Source organism: Lethenteron reissneri, chromosome 40 (assembly GCF_015708825.2).
Source record: "Lethenteron reissneri isolate LAM-NWPU_2019-01 chromosome 40, ASM1570882v1, whole genome shotgun sequence".
Classification (NCBI taxonomy): domain Eukaryota; kingdom Metazoa; phylum Chordata; class Hyperoartia; order Petromyzontiformes; family Petromyzontidae; genus Lethenteron; species Lethenteron reissneri.
In genome coordinates this window covers 5,690,128-5,709,329 of record NC_083818.1, presented here as the reverse complement: position 1 = coordinate 5,709,329, position 19,202 = coordinate 5,690,128, and the positions used below count along the sequence as shown (strand labels likewise).

At 48.8% G+C, this 19,202-nt stretch overlaps 2 protein-coding genes across 2 annotated transcripts in view; one reads left to right on the top strand and one right to left on the bottom strand.

The window, feature by feature from the left end:
• The window catches only part of NPHP4 (nephrocystin 4), a 277,215-nt gene extending 271,226 nt beyond the window's left edge, over positions 1–5,989 (bottom strand). The window contains exons 1-2 of the mRNA XM_061567973.1: positions 5,233–5,989; positions 1,380–1,529 (exon numbers count right to left, since the gene is read on the bottom strand). Coding sequence (XP_061423957.1) covers positions 1,380–1,529; positions 5,233–5,514 — 432 coding nt within the window. The 5' untranslated portion in view covers positions 5,515–5,989. The remainder of the gene's footprint in view (positions 1–1,379; positions 1,530–5,232) is intronic.
• A 5,474-nt stretch (positions 5,990–11,463) lies between these two features.
• Positions 11,464–16,351, top strand: LOC133352370 (uncharacterized; the record flags this gene model as incomplete). The annotated part of the gene is made up of 2 exons (XM_061567965.1): positions 11,464–12,030; positions 16,136–16,351. Coding segments are annotated over 2 exons (783 nt in total), but the record flags the coding sequence as incomplete, so codon positions are not given.
• Positions 16,352–19,202: the final 2,851 nt, after the last annotated feature.

The following is a 19,202-nucleotide window of genomic DNA, read 5'->3' as shown; positions in this document are numbered from 1 at the left end:
TAAGCCACCTGTTACAGGTGATTGGGTGATTCTGTGTTGGCAGTGGCTTTAAAACAAAGGCTATTGCCTGGAAACGTCGCCTTTGAAATGTTTATGTTTTTCTTTTATGGCCACAGTGTAATTGACGCATGTGTTAAGGCTTTCTGTTGCAGGTGGCTCGCACACGACATCACCATGCAAGACATCCTTGGCTCTTACACGGGAGCAAATGGCAACCGCCAAGTTCATTAAATGTTTATGAGCGTAGGCTGACAAATTATTTATTTCGTTATTTAAACAGATGTACCGTCAATGTTGAATTGCAAGGAATATTAGTATAATTTTTCCTCATCGAATTTTTCTCATTCTAAATCGGATCAGCTAGCGATTTAATATTTTGGCAGTTCTAAGAAGAAGTCTGGAGCATTGAATAGACATTAAAGATGATAGCAACAAGGCTTTCGAGCAGCAAAACACACTCGTGGTACAATAAAATGTATTTGCCGAAGATGAACCCTCAAGACTGAATCTCAATGGATCTCAGTCCCACATTAACGAATAATAACATGAAGATAAAATTGCGGGTACGGAACGAATATGTACGCCTTCGCAATATGCCTTTAACCTTGGAAGTTATTTAATTTGACACTTCATCATCATCCCCCAACTAACGATAGAGGCCATGGCGAACAACAAATGGCGAGGCAGTCCTTTTAGCACTGTTTTTGTCTCCAAGTTGCGTGAAAAATGTGCTTACCTGCCCCTACTGGACATCTGTAAAAAAAAAAACCTTCATAGCTCATGGGATTTCTCCAGGAAAAATATTCCGATTCATTTTTCTGGTTTCATATAGTATGAGTCCCGAATAGCAAACCAACTTGATACTAACGTTTGTTTCATTTTATAATAAAAAGGGGTTCAGATTTGGTGCGGTTTTTTCTGCACTGCGCAAGTGATATGTGATCCAGTTCTGAGCCACCCTTCACCAACCCACACTAACCAGCGTGGTGAAGTATGGTCAAACACGTCCCATAACTGGCCTGGCCTGGCGAGACCTTCATCCATTGGTTAATTGACAAAAGGCTGTAAAAAAAAAATGATGATAACTAGTAAGAGCCATGCATTGGCACTAGCTGCGTAAGTCAAACCAAAACACATTATTGTGACACACGCATTTCATACGGCCAATGCTGCATGGTATCCCGTAAAACCACAACAAAGCCTAAATATTCAAAGCATGCTATGTCACCGAAGGCAGGCTTTCTGCAGCGAGTACAAACATATTATTAATTCACATCCAGAGGATGCGTTTACGAATTTTCTATCAAGTAAAAATCAATTAAGCTTCAATCAGATCTTTGCTGCCGCCCGCTTGGGGGCCTTGACGTGAGCCGACGTACCACGTTGAAGGACACGGAGTGTGACTTGCCGGGGCTGCCGCCGTCGGTGGCCGCTGCCTTCGGCTGGCTCATCCACGTGCACCCAAAGAATTTACGGAACACCAGGTCAAAGAAGGTGAGGCGCAGCTGGTACCGCAGGTCCGGCGACGCCTGCGCAAAGGGAACAAAGCAAAAGCAGCAAGTCACGCGGAATCTCAAACGACCTAATTTTGCATCAATTCATTACATCACACTCCCATTTGAAAATTGCCAAGCGGAACCCTGTGAACTCAGTGTGTTTCCAGGCCATGGGTTGGAATGAGTGGCGAGTGATAACCAAACTGTTCCCAGGCATCTCGCCACTGGGCTGGAATAGTGGCGAGATGTTAACTGCCTCCCCTGGTATAAAGGATCTCATGGGTTTGATCCAGACCCTGATTCCTGTAAATTTGGAGTTTGCACATTCTCCCCGTGGTCACATGGATTTTTTTTCTCCGGGTCCTCCGGTTTTTCCCTCCACATTTATAAGCATGTGTTTAGAATATTTGACTGGTATAAATTTCCACATGGTAAACCACTTCGTTGACCTTTCATTTGTGCCCAGGTCACTTCTGCAAAATAACTATATAGCTCAGTGGGCCTTACCTGGTAAAATAAAAAATAGTTGATAGTTTATTCATAGTTCTACATATCCGCATCTACCAGCATAATTGCCACAGGCATGAGGAAGGCTTCATCCAGTGGTGGATTGACAAGGGCTGTAATTTATTATTTATAAATCAATATTATTATTTTGTAAATGCCAATAACAGCAGGTCTAACGGGTCATAAGGTCTGTAAAAGTGATTCAAAATGTGTCCACACGCTTCAGTTTCTCTTCTTGGGTCATTGAAAAATCAATAGGCCAATGTTACATTGGAAATATCCACAACTCTTCCAAGCTGTGTTATACTAGGGAAGGCTGTCTGGAATTGATGACCTCCAAAAAGAAAAAAATGCAGGATATTGAGTGAATGATTTGGATATCCATGTGTGTTACACCAAGGAGAACGGAATGGATAAAAAAATCAGACCTTATTAATCCCGACGTACAAGTTGTAGTCGTTCCAGCTTATCAGGAATGTAGTGAGTTGGAAAAGATCACATGGTAATTTGCATTTGACGCTCCAACATTTAAATTTCTAAAATAATCAGCAATCACAGGAATACCCAGAAGACATTTTCTGTGCTCAAATGCATAAATATAGAGCTTTACATGGTTTGGTCCATATGTATTTGACACCAAATATTAGGTCCGCTTTGAAGCCAAAATAGTTTTTGGACTAAACGCAATCTCCCGAGCGTGAAGTTTCCTAGAGCTTGCACATGGTTAACATGGATAGACTTAACCACACTCACTCAATCAGCTCTGGTAGATAGCTGAAAATTAAGTTTCCCATAGAGTATCTCTATCAATCAACATTCCTTCACTTGACATGAACGATTATTTTAAATATGTATTATTACTCTCATTTAATTGCTGTTGATAAATGTTGCCTTCATATTTAAAGCGGAGTGTCACACGTCTTTTGAACTTTTATAATGGTTACATATTCTTGGGTTTTTTCGGTAAAGTCACGTAGGTAAAAAATTTAAATTAATAAAAGCAAAATGAAAATGAAATAAAAATCACGACGTTTCGGAGGCAACACAAGCCTCCGTCTTCAGGTGGAACCGTCACAGCACGCTCGCTGTTTTAAGTAAATGAAAAATTCCAAGAGATCCGACCCCGTATATATACTGGTTTAGGGGGGGAGGAGCCAGGGCAGGCCCCTGGATAGGAGTTTTTTTATTATTATGGTAAAGTTATGTAGACTAGCCGTAGCTTCAGCCGCACCAACCTTACCATAATAATAAAAAACTCCTATCCAGGGGCCTGCCCTGGCTCCTCCCCCCCTAAACCAGTATATATACGGGGTCGGATCTCTTGGAATTTCTCATTTACTTGATACAGCGAGCGTGCTGTGACGGTTCCACCTGAAGACGGAGGCTTGTGTTGCCACCGAAACGTCGTGATTTTTATTTTATTTTTGTTTGACTTTTATTAATTTTTATTTTATCTACGTGACTTTACCGGAAAAACCCAAGAATATGAATCCTTGCAGTTACGAAAGCTTCAAATCTAGAATTTTATAATGGTTGTTTAGAACTGCTCTTTGTGTTAAGTTTGTTGTCCTTCACCCGCACCTCCAATTAGCAAAGCTGGCTACGTACATGTGGTGCAAAAGAAGTTCAACATGCACATACACATCTGGCATTTAATTTCACACTTTAGAGTATATTTTACAGAACTGACCGTACATACGTTTAGAGTTTGTGCGGTCACGTAAGGATTGAGTGGTGTGTGGGGGGGGGCAAAAAAGGCGGAAGAGGGAAAACAACACTGGCACGAAAGAGGAGAGGGTATGCGGAGGGCGTGGTGCTCTGGAGAAGAGGCTGGTCATCATCAACCGTGTACATGCGCGACAGGTTGGAGTTGCTGGAACAATATAGTCCCCTTGGCAGGATGATCGTGTGGACTCCCTTTCACACACATGCACGTGGGCCTGAATAGCCAGCCTAGTTACAACCAGCTTCAGAGAAACAGATGCAAGTGATATGGTCATTTGAGCTTGTGATTTCTGAACAGGTTCATTGGGGCCTGGGGAGTGCTGGCTAAATGCGAGTCGCACTTATGCTCTCTAAAGTCGAACACCATCTGATATTGAACACTCAAAGAGTAGAGGTGTTCACTTGTTAGACAGTAACTTGAATGTACTCAAGAGCAAAGAGTTCAAAGTTGAAACTTGGATAATGTTAATTATAAATTGCATTCTCATAGCTTCAGCAATTGGAGACTATTATCAAGTCATAATACAATCGGAATATAGTTGTCACTGAAGGCAAATGAAAACCTTGACATTTCAATTGGTTAGTTTGTTCGAAAAACTATTCAGAATCTGAATTTGTATTCATCCTGGAGAAATCTGATGAGCTATGAAGCTCTTTTTCACAGATGTCTACAGATAGCTGTTGCCAATGCGATGACAACAATTGCAATGGAAAAGCATCTAAATACACTTTCAAGATGCTTTAGAAAAAAAAAACGACATTCTTTAGAACGGGATTGCAGTGGTGGGGAAGGGGGGAGAGAGGAGAGGACAACACTGTAGCACAGCCTGTGAACAAAGCAACAAGGACCCACTCAGCACCAACTACACCAACGAGCCACAGCCAGTGCAGCCAGGGCATTCCGGGCAGCCAGGGCAGCACAACAAGATAATGGGAAATTTAACACGTAGGAATTCGCACCTATATTAGAACTCGCGATTGATTTTTGGGTCAGATCGTGCGAGTAAAAACCCTCCACCACCCGACACAACCGATTAAATAAACAGTAACTGCAAGCAGAACATCGAAGGAAACTGTGAGAGGTTCACGTTGTTGCTCACAACAATTATGAACTTCTCACAATTATCGTAAACTTCTCACAATTATCGTGAACTTCTCCCCAACACGCCAGTGGCACGTTTGTTTACGTGACGACGTGATTGATCGGCTGTATCGGGTAAAGAAAGGTTTACGACGCACATTTTTACTTAAACTATCCGACCCCCAAAAATATATATTACAAAACAATGGTAAGTTTCAATAGTATGAGATGAGGGGCAACAGAGTTTCACTGGCATTCCTTGCAAGTGAGAGACGAATACTGGAAGCGAGACACCGCTATTAACCACAATCGCGAGGTATTGGTGTTCAAATTTGCAGACGAGCCGATAGCATCTCCCACGTGTTAAACGGTCTGACCATATCACCGATGCGCGCGCCCGCGTACAAAACGTCCCAGGTGTACCTGCTGCATCCCATGCGGTAGCCTAATTCCCTGCAGCTCGCCGAAAGCGAGGCGACACACCGAACACCTGCCGCCAAACATGAGCTGGCTCCTGGACGTCGGCGGGGGCACCAGCCTCCTCTGCGAGTTCGTCCGTACAAACCTCCTCAGCCACGGTCCTTGCGTGGCCCCTGTCGCCAAAGTGCCCTCCTCATCCTCATCGGAGGCCTGCGCGAGGCGCAAGCGGGCGAACGAGCGGCCGCTGGCGCCCGCCGAGAACGCCGTGAACAACGTCTCGTCCATGGCCGCCTGGGCTCTGTTGCGGCCGCCGCGAAGGGGCCAAGGCTTTCGAAGAGAACCGCTCGCGCCGGCGCGGTTGCTTCCGAATGCGTAGGGGTCAAGTCCAAGGTTCTTCTGCTTAAACAACACGATAGAGTTTGGATCTATTTGGCGTCTAAATACAACCGCGACCTCGCAACGCCGATTGTCTCCGTCGATCCCCTGGACTCCGGTGTCTGATGCCTCACTTCATCGCTAGCTCCGTGTTCTTTTCTGTTAAGTCCACAGTTGCTTTCGATAAGATAACGCAGCAAAACATTTGGCTGTTACCGTAAAGGCGTGTGCAAGTTCTTGCAAGACAATTCACATTACCTGTCACGTATGGCCAGAGACGCTAGCAACATCAAGCTTACTCGTAAAGTAGTTACACACACGCACGACAGTAACAGCGGCCGGCTCACAAAGTCAACAAAACTTGCTCCACTTCACACATTCATTGTAAAACCGCAGCGGGTCACTTGAAAGGAGACACTTCCCGACAAGCCAGAGAAAGAAACGGCGATACTGGCAGCGGCTAAAGTTTCCTTGGCTGCAAAGTGCCCTAACAGCTGCAAGCAACAACAGGATTTTAAATCGCCAAGAATGTAGGACAGTAATTCCGTGCTAAATCCTTGTAGGTATTAGCGAGATTCTGGACAGGCTCCACCCCATAAACCACTCCACGCATGGTGACTTGTCTGGGCAGACACCCTCCCCCCACTTGCTCCAAGCAAAGCTCCCCGGTAGCCCGACAGGGCAAACATAAACAAGACGCCACTGCCAGCGTCAAGCACAGACGCGCATGCTTAGGCCCATTCAAATGCGGCTCAGTGGCCCAATGTCATCTATTTGAAATGTCAGGGTGGAGAAAAGGGATCTCTGGTGTTATATGACCTGACGAAGCCTTAAGGAGGAAGGTGGAGTTACATCCACAGGCTTTAAATGCGCTCGACGATTGCGGAAGTTTGCAGCACTTTTTCGGCTGGTGATAATGGTTAAAAAAATGATGTTAAAATTAATCAAATGAGGGAAACTGCGTGTTAAGATGTGCAAGTAAATGCGAATGCATTAGTATCGGCTATCAAGTTTAAAATTACCCATACAATTGAAATTACATTCTTGTTTTTTTGAGTAAGTAAAACTCAGTTTTCTACAGCCCAAATTATACAAGGCCTCACAGCGTTTGATAACATAATCTCAGTAAAAAAAACACCTTAATATTAAAACCAAAAGTAAAACAAACGTACACAGACGGATATGCAAAGAAAATAAATGTGTTTTCAGACGAGCCTTAAGAAGTTGAGTGTCCCTCACGGACTGGGGCAAGGCATTCCAGAAATTAGAAACTGGAACTGTGAAGTTAACGTTATACACAATGCTAGCTAATGAGCATTACTTCAGGTGAAAGCAGGCCATGATAAATAAAAACGCGTCAACATTTCAGAAACGTAATATACAGTAAAGATGAGAAATGCTGCGGGGAAAGGATTTCTTTTAAACATGCTGATGATCAACAAAGTGACATTACGCAAATGATTGCGAGTAAGACACGATTGAAAAAATATACTTAAAAAAACGAGGTAAACACACACGACCGTGTTACAAAAGGCTTTGAAACCCTGTGTACACCACACTGCATTATGCGTGCACTTTTCCAATTTTTAAAAATTACGCTTTTATATATTTAAATAAAAACCCTAGAGGTTATATCAAGGCGTACAGAACTGCACCTGAATATCGCATCTTTTTTTTACCGTATTCATGAATTATTCACTCTGGAAGCTAGGGCTTACAAAATAAATATATATTAAACAAAAAGAGCATCGCCACTTAAAATCCACACCCGCCGCTTTTTTTTATTATAACGTCCTGCGCTGGCAGCGGTACACTTAAAGTGGTCACCATGACTACGCAACAACTCAAATATGATTTATTGTGCACGCGAGAGGCCTCCACCCTTTTATGTTATGTGAACTGTTTATTTTGGCCATTAACGGGGGGGGGACGGGGGGAAAGAGGTCGTTGAGAAACAGAAGCTCAATGCATCGAGAGCTTTGGCCGAATCTGGCGCTTGCAAGCGAGAAGGCGGTAGTGGTGGGGGCGCCTTTGATGTCAAAATATAAACACATTGATGCCGACAAACGTAACTAGGGGCCGTCCATAAATGACGTCACGCACCTAGGAGGGGGGGGGGCGTCAGACAATTGTGACGATGTGACGAGGGTGGGGGGGGGGTGAGAAATGTGACGTCACATCAAAATGCGCAACTTTAAATATATATAGCCAACACGTTCTACTTAATTCAATAGACTTTTTAATAAATGTGTTCTCCTACAACATCAGAGTGCAGCGCCACATTTAATACGCTCTATAATGACAACAGTTTAAAGCGATTTGAAGCATGTTTTATTTTGGGGGGGGGGGGGGGGCAGAGCTTTGTGACGTCATATTTGAGGGGGGGGGTCTGACTTTTTGTGACGCCGTGTGACGATGGGGGAGGGTAAAAAATGGTCCAAAATCGCGTGACGTCATTTATGGACGGCCCCTTACGGCGTTTGATTGACTAATTAAACTGATCAAATGTTTGTTTCTCTGCGGGGGGGAGGGGGGGGCGAGAAGTTAATTAATGTTATCAAGCACCGCTTCTCACCACTAAATGACAGTGTCACATAAAATGTACATTATGCATGCTACCTGTGGCATCTATTTCGCGGCGTCGTAGAACAGCTTCGGGAAAGACACGAAATAGAATGTACAAATTTCGATTTAAAGCTTTCGTGACTGCAGGGATTCATCTTCTTGGTTCTTTCGGTACCAGAAGAAGAATGTACAAACTTAAAATCAATCGAATTTTGAATCCTTGTCAATACATCACCGATACAGTTGAAACAAATAGTTGGTATAAGTTAATGAGCATTTATTCACCAGAGTACATTTAAGTTTCTGTGCACATGAACTGTTCTGCCCCACGGCAGATATGGGGTGTGTTTCCACACCAGGCGGGGGTGTCAGCCATTACAGAGTACAAGATGGAGGCACAATTAGCATCTGTGAAGACGGGTGCATCTGTTTATTTCGGGACTTTAAGAAGCATTGTCTGTAAGTTAATGTTCTTATAATACTGGGAATGCCGCTATAATGCTGTAAAATGCCTTTATAATGCTGTTAAATTGTTATGATGAATATGGGGCCTAGTTAACAACGAAGCCTGCCACTTGCATTATTGTGAATGTTATTTGTAGTTGGATAAGTCGAGCCAGACGCGTGCCCATGTAACTTTGATGAGTTCTTGAGAGCAAGGATGGAGAGGTATCTCATCCAGTTCGGTGTTATATGCAGCAGTGTACATTGAGGCTGCAGTATGGTGATTACACAAAGTGACCTTATTTAACACAGTATCTTATTCTCTTGTTGTACAGCTATTCAGTGCTAATGTAGGTGCCTGGTCCATCCAGGACCTATTGTTGAGTTTCATATTATGATGCTGCAGCATTCATTCATTGTATTGATATTGCAAGTATTAACACATGTTTTTCCATCAGTTTTACCTCGTTTCATTCATTAAATATGTTGGAGTCGGATGTTCACCCTGACTCTGAAGGTTTATTGAATGCGAGGTTAACTAATCGGATAGTGGTGCAACGCAGCGCACAGCGAGGCCGAGACATGAACCATCCTAGACACGGAACTTTCTGACCCCCTCTCTCTACAACAGCAGCTTCGTATATGGGGTGGTGCCTTACCTAGCTAACAAGCGCCATGACCTCGCCAACTTCGCCTGTGCTCAGACGAAGATGGCGGTGTACAGAACGAGAAAAAAGATGCTGGAAGGTGATACTGACGGCTGCTCTGTGCTTCCAGTGTTCAGAGGCCTGCTCAAGGCGCGGCTCCGGCTGGAGCACGCATACCACACACGTCGGTGATCTGCACGTCTTCTTCGAACGCTGGGGAGCCGGAAAAGCCCTCTGTATCAGCGTGGATGGCACCCTCGTGTTCACCTTCTGAAGCGCTCGCTCGTCACCTTGGCGTGCGTGATGATCACCACAACCACGTAACTTTTCTTTCGTGTTGTGCGCGGTGCTTTTAGCGCTACAGCGCGTGGATTTGTAGCGTTTCTTTTAATTTGTTTGCTGGTGACTGCATATTTCATATCGAAATCGCCTCCATTGCTGTTGCTGCTGGCGGAAATAAAGGTTGTTTAAAAGTCTCGTATGTACCATGATGGTAGATTAATATCCTCTATTAAAGCAGTAGGTAAACTGTGGTCACTTATTTAATTAACATCGTTGCAGGACCGCTCGAGATGGTGACGGCCCTTGGGAAGGCCTTTATCCAGCAGTGGGCTGACCATGGCTGCTGCTGCTGCTGGTTCATTAAAGTCCACAAAACACCAGGGTTGATTAGCACGGTTGGGCTACGTAATGGCACGCAAAAGCTCAGTTCAACCGTTAAAATTACCAGGAAATAACTGCGAAATGGGCTTGCAAATGCAACGCTGCACTGAACATGCCCAGCCTTGGCTGTTGGGAATGTATGGCGTCGTAACATCCGCTAACACTCACGGGGACAGCGATATCCTCGGTAGGCAAGATCTCCAGCAAAACCATTTGTCCACTCCACTCCGCCCGCTAAAAATTCATCCACCGCTTTTTACCGATGGAATTGACAAAGGATATATCCCCCACCACCCTCAGCGATACAAGACGATCCATCGGGCTGGGCAAGTAGGGCGTCAGCAGACATGCACCAGCGGGGTTTCAGGGAGAACGGCCTCATTAAACAAGGAAGATGAAATCAGAAGAGGTTGTTTGAAGATAAATGAAGGCATACACGCGGGATTGCCACAACCCGATGGTGTATGTCCCTCACCTTCGCGGCCGTGAGACTGTGTGACCGGATGGCTTTGTGCGCGATGTCCCACGGCCACCATCGGATGATTCCAAAAGGCACAAAGCCAATTTTATCGTCCCCAGCGGAATCAACCGTTCAGCGCTTGTTGACGAAAATTTAGTTGTTTTTTGCTTACGATTGTATTACTTAGCTGCTGCCAGAAACAACATGTCCGTTCAAAAATAACAAAAAAATTGGTCTCAAAGAGATTCAAATGAAATGCATTCCAGTTTCCATCTCTTTCTAGCTTTCTCTCGCTGCAGAAAATAACTGAGCCCGTTTGCCCAATCCCCATCAACGAAAGCTGCTCTTCTTCAACTCGTTTTTTTGCGAATTCACCGCCCAACCCATGTAAAAAAAACCGTTAAATTGGCTAATTAAGTCATCAACGAACAATCAAATAGCGATTCAGGCAACGGCACGTGATCGCCATTCAGTTTTGCGGCCACGGAAATTACTAAGCAGGGCAGGCGCACGAGGGGGTCCCTTTGTATCTCAGTGTGGAGGGGGGGGGGTGAGTACGGCGTGCGTGTCGAGGGATTAATTACAAGAGCGCGGCTTCATTTGGCAGAGCAGTCTGGAGGAGTATCCGAGAGATCGTTAAACACGGCGGAAAAGAGCAAGGCACAAGACATCAGCGTGCAGCGCCTCTTTGGGGGGCGGGCCGGGAGGGCGGGCGAGAGGGGGAGGGTGGGAGTGGGCGAGGGTGGGAGTGGGCGGGGGGGAGAGTGGGGGCTGGGGTGGGCGGGGGGGAGGGTGGGGGGTGGGCGGGGGGGAGGGTGGGGGGGGGCGGGGGGGAGGGTGGGGGGTGGGCGGGGGGGGAGGGTGGGGGGTGGGCGGGGGGGAGGGTGGGGGGTGGGCGGGGGGGAGGGTGGGGGGTGGGCGGGGGGGAGGGTGGGGGGTGGGCGGGGGGGAGGGTGGGGGGTGGGCGGGGGGGGAGGGTGGGGGGGTGGGGGGGGGGGAGGGTGGGGGGTGGGCGGGGGGGAGGGTGGGGGGTGGGCGGGGGGGGAGGGTGGGGGGTGGGGGGGGGGAGGGTGGGGGGTGGGGGGGGGGAGGGGGGGGGGTGGGGGGGGGGGAGGGGGGGAGGGGGGGGGGGGGGGGGAGGGGGGGGGGGGGGGGGGACAGGGGGGGGGGGGGGGGGGGGGGGGGGGGGGGGGGGGGGGGGGGGGGGGGGGGGGGGGGGGGGGGGGGGGGGGGGGGGGGGGGGGGGGGGGGGGGGGGGGGGGGGGGGGGGGGGGGGGGGGGGGGGGGGGGGGGGGGGGGGGGGGGGGGGGGGGGGGGGGGGGGGGGGGGGGGGGGGGGGGGGGGGGGGGGGGGGGGGGGGGGGGGGGGGGGGGGGGGGGGGGGGGGGGGGGGGGGGGGGGGGGGGGGGGGGGGGGGGGGGGGGGGGGGGGGGGGGGGGGGGGGGGGGGGGGGGGGGGGGGGGGGGGGGGGGGGGGGGGGGGGGGGGGGGGGGGGGGGGGGGGGGGGGGGGGGGGGGGGGGGGGGGGGGGGGTGGGGGGGGGGGGCAGGGCGGGGGAGGAGAGGGGGGGGGGGGGGTGGTGTGGGCGGGCGGGGGGGGGGGGGGGGGCTGGGGGTGGGGGGGAGGGTGGGGGCGGGGGTGGGGGGGGAGGGTGGGGGGCGGGGGTGGGGGGGAGGGTGGGGGGCGGGGGTGGGGGGGAGGGTGGGGGGCGGGGGTGGGGGGGAGGGTGGGGGGCGGGGGTGGGGGGGAGGGTGGGGGGCGGGGGTGGGGGGGAGGGTGGGGGGCGGGGGTGGGGGGGAGGGTGGGGGGCGGGGGTGGGGGGGAGGGTGGGGGGCGGGGGTGGGGGGGGGAGGGTGGGGGGGAGGGTGGGGGGAGGGTGGGGGGGAGGGTGGGGGCGGGGGTGGGGGGGAGGGTGGGGGCGGGGGTGGGGAGGAAGGTGGGGGTGGGGGTGGGGGGGAGGGTGGGGGCTGGGGTGGGGGGGAGGGTGGGGGCTGGGGTGGGCGGGGGGGAGGGTGGGGGCTGGGGTGGGCGGGGGGGAGGGTCGGGGCTGGGCGGGGGGCAGGGTGGGGTGGAGGGTGAGCGGGGGGAGGGTGGGGAGGGTATATTTGCAGAGAGAGGGGAAGCGAGTCAAACGCTGGCCCCCTTAATGCTGTCTAAATGTCCGAACAAGAAGGGGTTATTCGTGTGGGACGATAGCGTACCACGTGGGTGCCCCACAGAGACGGAATATAACCATCGCCGTGTGTTGCTGCTATTAAGACGGCCACTGCGCTTAAATTCAGAGGCAGCAAATATCATTACCCCCCCGCCCCACAGAGCAAGAGAGCTGCGCGAACCCGCTCTGCCACTCGACATCAGAATCACAATATGTATTTATACTGGAGATTCGAATCCGATGAGCTATAAAGCTCTTTTTCGCATATGTCCAGAGTACAGAGCACACCACTGCGCATCTATGGCAATGAGCCTCCATAGCCATAGGTTATCGGATTTCTCTGCGATAAAGATTCTGATGTGGATCTGCTCGCCACTATGGAACTCACACCCTGCCCTGCGTGTTATTTTTTATATACATGAACCTTATGGCGATACCCCGGCTCTCGCATAATGTCCGTGATGCAGTCATTGTTGGTCTGTCAATGGTCGGCGATGGGGCAATCGACTCATCTCGACGAGCTGTAAAACGATTCACTATTCAGATTTTTAGTTGTTTTTCGGTAGTCACGTAGGTAAAAAAATAAAATTAATAAAAATAAGATAAAATATTTTCTTTTTATTTTACTTTTAATAATTTTAATTGTTTTACCTACGTGACTTTACCGAAAAAACCTAAGAATATGAATCCTTGGAGTCACGAAAGCTTCAAATCTAGAATCACGTATTCAGAGTTGAATTTTTCGATAACAGATTTTTTTGTATGTTAATGTTTGGCGTTTCGACATCACGGAGTGGCACTGATTTCGGATTGATTGGTTGCCCCAGTCGCGGAGTTAAGTAACACCCCTGGGAAAAAACAGTGTCCCAGAAATAAAATATTTAATTGCCTCGGCCAGTTTGTATAATCTGGTACCCCGGGGTACCGCCATAAGGATCATTTATTAAAAACATACAATCGGAAGAACCTTCACAATACAGCTGCGGAGTTGCTGTTGTTTTTTTAACTGCTGGGGGGGGGGGGGGGGCAGTGGTTAACGCACTGCACGATAAACAACCATCGACTTACATTCGATTCGCGGCCGAGGCAAACATGAGTGGTGGGCGGAAAGCTGATCAGTTGCAAATTGTCCCACTTTACCAACTCGCACTGACCACAGCGTGGTTGCAGTTAAGGTGAAGGGAAATTTAAAACACGTTGTTTTTTTTACCACAGCAGTCTCCCCATACACAGAGGCTTTATACTGGTAGGAACCTCCTGGTTACACCAGCCCACAGGGAATTATTGGGTCCGTCCGTCGTGCATCCAAAAATTGGAGGGGTGGGGCTGGGTGGGGAGGGGAGGGTGGGGAGGGGCTGGGTGGGGAGGGGCTGGGTGGGGAGGGTGGGGAGGGGCTGGGCGGGGAGGGTCTTGAGGGGCTGGGTGGGGAGGGTGAGGAGGGTGGGGCTAGGTGGGGGGAGGGGTGGGGCTGGGTGGGGAGGGGCTGGTCACCCCGTGGTGCCCTTATAAAACTCAACGTTAAACCGACTCACGCCGGCTTGTGCCCGCCCTCACAGTCGGCCATATTTGCGGAATACACCACGCCGCCGTTGACCCTGGCCATTGACCGAGCAACCCAACGTTCCTACCAGCTCCCTCCGCAGGAATGTGTTATCCCGGCTCATGGCAACACATCTGAAAGGGCCATCACCCCGTCCACCGATTGTAGCAGCTGTCCTTGTGGGCACAAGGTGGAATAAGCACCAGGGCCTGCAAACGTGACATTAACTGATTTATTTACAACTGCATTTTGTGTTTCGTTTGTTGCTGCCCCCCCCCCCCCCACAGCTCAGATGAACACGGTTGGCTACGTAGAGTGCGAAAGAAGTTCAACATACAGTACATACATTATTATGTCAGTCGGGGGCGGCAATTGCTACGTGTAATTCCAATTGAGTAGTTTGATTAAATCCGGTTAAGTTCAAGGTAAAAAAAAGACATGGCATGGGGATGTCTTCAGCAGTGTATTGATAAAAAGATAATAACAAATATTTATTGGTTTATTTTGTACTAGATCGTGTAGGTATGAGTGCGATTTTTTTTTAAATTAACCCTCTATCACACAGCAGAGCAAACAATATGAAGTTGTCAGGTGGGCTAAACACTATCTATTGTTGTTTTCCAGGACATTATCTGATGGGAGTTTTTAGACCGTTCACTGATACATCGGTCTCTGCTTAACATTGCCTTGAATAAAAATTGTCCACCGATATATCGCGCATAGCCTTGCCTGTGCAAATGACACAATCACTCTTTCCCATCGGAAAACAAGTAACTTAATTACTCACTCCTTTCAGTTTTCCCCTCCCAATGACCCTTAGCAATAAACATTGCACGTCTGATTCTGAACCCACTTTCATAACGCACCACACGCAGAGGGAAAGGGGGGGGCAGAGGCACTTTGCTTTAATGAATAAATCCATAAAGGTTTTTTTTTACGTCTCGCAAAATGACTTGTGTGTGATTTAGAAAAATATGACGTGATTCATCACCGGTTTGTAAACCCGTATCGACCGCACACAACCATTTAAAGTCTTAAACACACACACAATAAACACTGAACACTCTGCATTACTGAAGGACACCTAAAAGTTCTAAGGCTCAAACTTGGTTTATTGTAACCTGCACTCATGATGCTCACAATGCAGTCGATGTAAGCATCACAGAGCGGGTGCACAACCTCAACGGCATCAAAGCCGGATTTGCATGTGCGTATGTTGAACTTCTTTTGCACCGTACGTAGCCAACTATGCTGATCGGGAGGTGCGGATTCTCCCGTCACGCCGACGGACGAGTGTTCAGCGATTGTTGGCCCTCAATTCCGGGGGTTATTTTTATTTCTTTTTTACGGCTTCCCACACAGAGAGACGAGGAGTCCAATCCTAGACTTACAAATGCGGTTACAGACCTTGCAAGCGTAGTCATTTCGATTTAAAGCTTTCGTGACTGCAGGGATTCATCTTCTTGGTTCTTTTGGTAAAGTCACGTAGAAGGGAAGTAATAAAATAATAAAAATAAAACATAATAAAATAATTCTCACGACGTTTCGGCCACAACGCAAGCAGCCGTCCTCAGGTGAAGAAACAGGTCTGTCGAGAAGACACTTCCCTTCTACGTGACTTTACCGAAAGAACCAAGAAGAAGCGTAGTCATTGTTTGGGGGTGGGTTAAAGCACCATGCTTACGACACGCACTCTTCTCCCGCAGAGACCTCTCACGCCACTCCTCAACAGTGGCCCACAGTCGTAATACACGGATCTCACCACCTGGGTCATATCCAGTGCAACGAGTTCCCTGGTTTGAATGCCTCTCTTGCATGCTTCGCGGTTTATAACATTCAATGTGTGGTTGTGTATCCGAGGTTGGGTCCACTCTTAACAGTGGGTTCCTGTGCTCAGTCGGCTTTTGGGACATGGCAGTCTTCAATATGGGACCACAAGTCCGGCCGAGCAAAGGTTTGTCCCCCTTAATGAGCATGCTGCTCTCGATGGCAGAGATGCGGCCACCTCTGAAATAACTTCAATGTTTGGGGATCTTGTCCTGCCACTTAAATATCGCAGATGGATTTCAGGCAGCAAAAGGTGGAAGCTCACCAGCTGTTTGAGGTGGCGTCGGTAGAGCATCATCCATGCCTCGCAGGCATAGCGGAGTGCGGGGACTACAACTTCGTGAAGGATTGTAGACCTTGGTTCCGAGTCAGACTTCACGCTCCCGCTCCAGAGCCCGTGGCTGAGCATTCCAATGCCATGCTGACCTCTCTGCCACAAGATGAGTGATCTCATCATCCGTCACACTGCTGGATCGTATGCCACGCAAAATAGCAGAATCCCTCACCCAGGTCGAGGGGTACATTGTCAATTGTGATCATGGGAACATGGTGCCTTACACTTTTCATGACCCGGTATTGAATACAGCAAGACAGATAAAAGCATTCCTGTACAACCTCTTAATTCTGCAAAGATACTTTCCATCTGCAAGAGCTGATATATTTAAACATTAAATTGCATTTCAAATTAATTTCGTGGGGATACAGCGGGTCAAGTTATGCGAGCGGCTCGCGATCGGAAGGTTGCGGAGTTCAAAGCCTGCTTTGGAGGTTGACTTTCGCCCATAATCCCTGCGGAGCCGAAAACTGGTTAACACTTGGTTGGCAACCGTGGTTGTCCTATGGATGAACTCACCCCCGTCATAGGAATGTGCAATTACCACCACTGGCTCTGGGCTGCAAGCGTGCGATGAGCAACCACCCTCATAGCTCATCTGAGCAACAACACAAAAAGAATCACCTTTGACTCAAATGTCATAGCTCACTCGATAGGATAGTAATGATCCCATTTGTGAGATTGCGAGTCGAGATCGCAGCTAGGGGCCCTTTTATCTTTGTCGGTAAAAGGAGCACTCCCTGATGTGGTGGGATCAGGCAGTGAGCAGTCGAGAGAGAGAACAAACCGTGCTAGAGGACTGTGGTATTTCTGTCAGTTACAGGACCACCAATGGAGCACCTCCCAATAATGCTCCTTTGAACGAGGAGGCTGGAATTTAAATAGATATTTTTTTTAAGGCGCTTATAAAATCACAGCTGCCCTGACAGCATGTGCTGTCAATCATCATTAAAACGCAAGAGTAAAATATCAAACAGCTGCGAGCTTGGGCAACGATAATTACCAATGAGAAAATGCCGATCGCGAGGAGATTAATTCGTTTCTAATGGACGATCGCTAATCAAGGTGGGGGTGAAACCTCTAATCCGAAAAGGGGTGATAACCAATTAACACAGATTAACAAGCTTCCTTTAACTTCAATCAGGATCGCACTGAATTCGAACTGCGTCTGCTGCGACGTTTGGACACTGCGCGTCCCAGCAACACGTGGCAGAAGGCGCCTCCCTACTAGAGCTCAAAACTCTGTAACGTCAATACAGCGGCAGCTGGCCATGAGGTCCGAACCCCCCCGTCTCTCTCGGCTGGTAAAAGGTCATCCCCCTTTATCGATAAGCGACACTTATCTTCTTGGTTCTTTCGGTAAAGTCACGTAGAAGGGAGATAATAAAATAATAAAAATAAAACATAATAAAATACAATTCTCACGACGTTTCGGACACAACGAAAGCAGCCGTTGTGGCTGAAACGTCGTGAGAATTATTTTATTATGTTTTATTTTTATTATTTTATTATTTCCCTTCTACGTGACGTTACCGAAAGAACCAAGAAGATTAATTCCTGCAGTCACGAAAGCTTTAAATCGAAATTTAAACGACACAGTTTACATTACAAAAAATATCAGTTTTTTTTACTCTGCTTTTTTCTCATCTCCTTTCCGTTTTATTCCGTCTTCCTGCGAGCACGAGGATTCGGAGGAAGCGGACGTCGTGGCAGAGACACGCGCTATATATAATGCATGCGCTGCTCTGTGCGGAAAACGCCAAATCCATTACCGCTTCGGCGCCGCGGGCGTCCGACAGCGCAGGTTTAAGATGCTGTCGTGGTGACAGACGGACCACGGAAGCCACAGGAAAGCAGGCTGGAGAGAGAATAAAAGTAAAAATAGTAATATAAGGGCCAGCAGCCTTAGCTTTAAAATGCAAGCGGATGATACCTTTGCTTCTTCGGTATTAAAAATATGACTAAATTAAACACGTATGAAATCGGCTCAACATTTCATGAGATGGATCCCTTCTTCAGAGCCAAGGCAAAAATACTGAGCCCCCATTCATGCGTTGAGAGAAATAAACCTTCAGACTATGTTTGGCTAAAGAGGGTAAGTTTTTGTTTACCAATGGCAGAATCTGCCTTTACACTTTACAGTGACAGATTAATTATGCCCAGTGGTATTTATAATTTATACAAATTATTAAACGTAACGATATCCACCTTATACGCATAGTACTGGTAGGAACCTCCTGGTTACACCAGCCCACAGGGGATTATTGTGTGTCCGTCCGTCATGCAGGGAGGGGCTGGGTGGGGAGGGTGGGGCTGGGCTGGGTGGGGTGGGGCTGGGTGGGGAGGGGCTGGTCACCCCGTGTTGCCCTTATAAAACTCAACGTTTAACCTACTCACGCCGGCTTGTGCCCACCCTCACAGTCGCCCATATTTGCGGAATACACCACGCCGCCGGCGACCCTGGCCATTGACCGAGCAACCCAACGTTCCTACCAGCTCCCTCCGCAGGAATGTTATATATTTTTTAAAGGCCTTGTCACAGGCACTGCGCACATCACCGTGAAGACAGCTACCGCTTGTGAATGTAGGTGGGCTCTCACTGTGACAGCTAATGATGAAATGTCCGGTAAATAATGGGGCAGCAGAACCTGGGGTATGCCGCAACCCCCATCCGTCACAAGGATGATGCCGATGGTCGACTTCGGAATAAATCAAGGGCCTGAAGACATAAGCCCGAGTCGTCGGCCAAAATGTCCCTGTGCTCCCAACGAATAATGGAACGTGAGCACCTCTCTCAACACCGAGCCAGTGGTGAAAATTCCACATTCCGGCGGCAGGATCCAGTTTAAGTGTAATATAACCACTGTTATTTTTGCCTCCCCTAGGTCGACTCAGCCTCAAATGAGTACCTGGTGCGGTGTGTAAACATCGCCACTAGGGAGACATAGGCGGTCGGGCGTGGTGC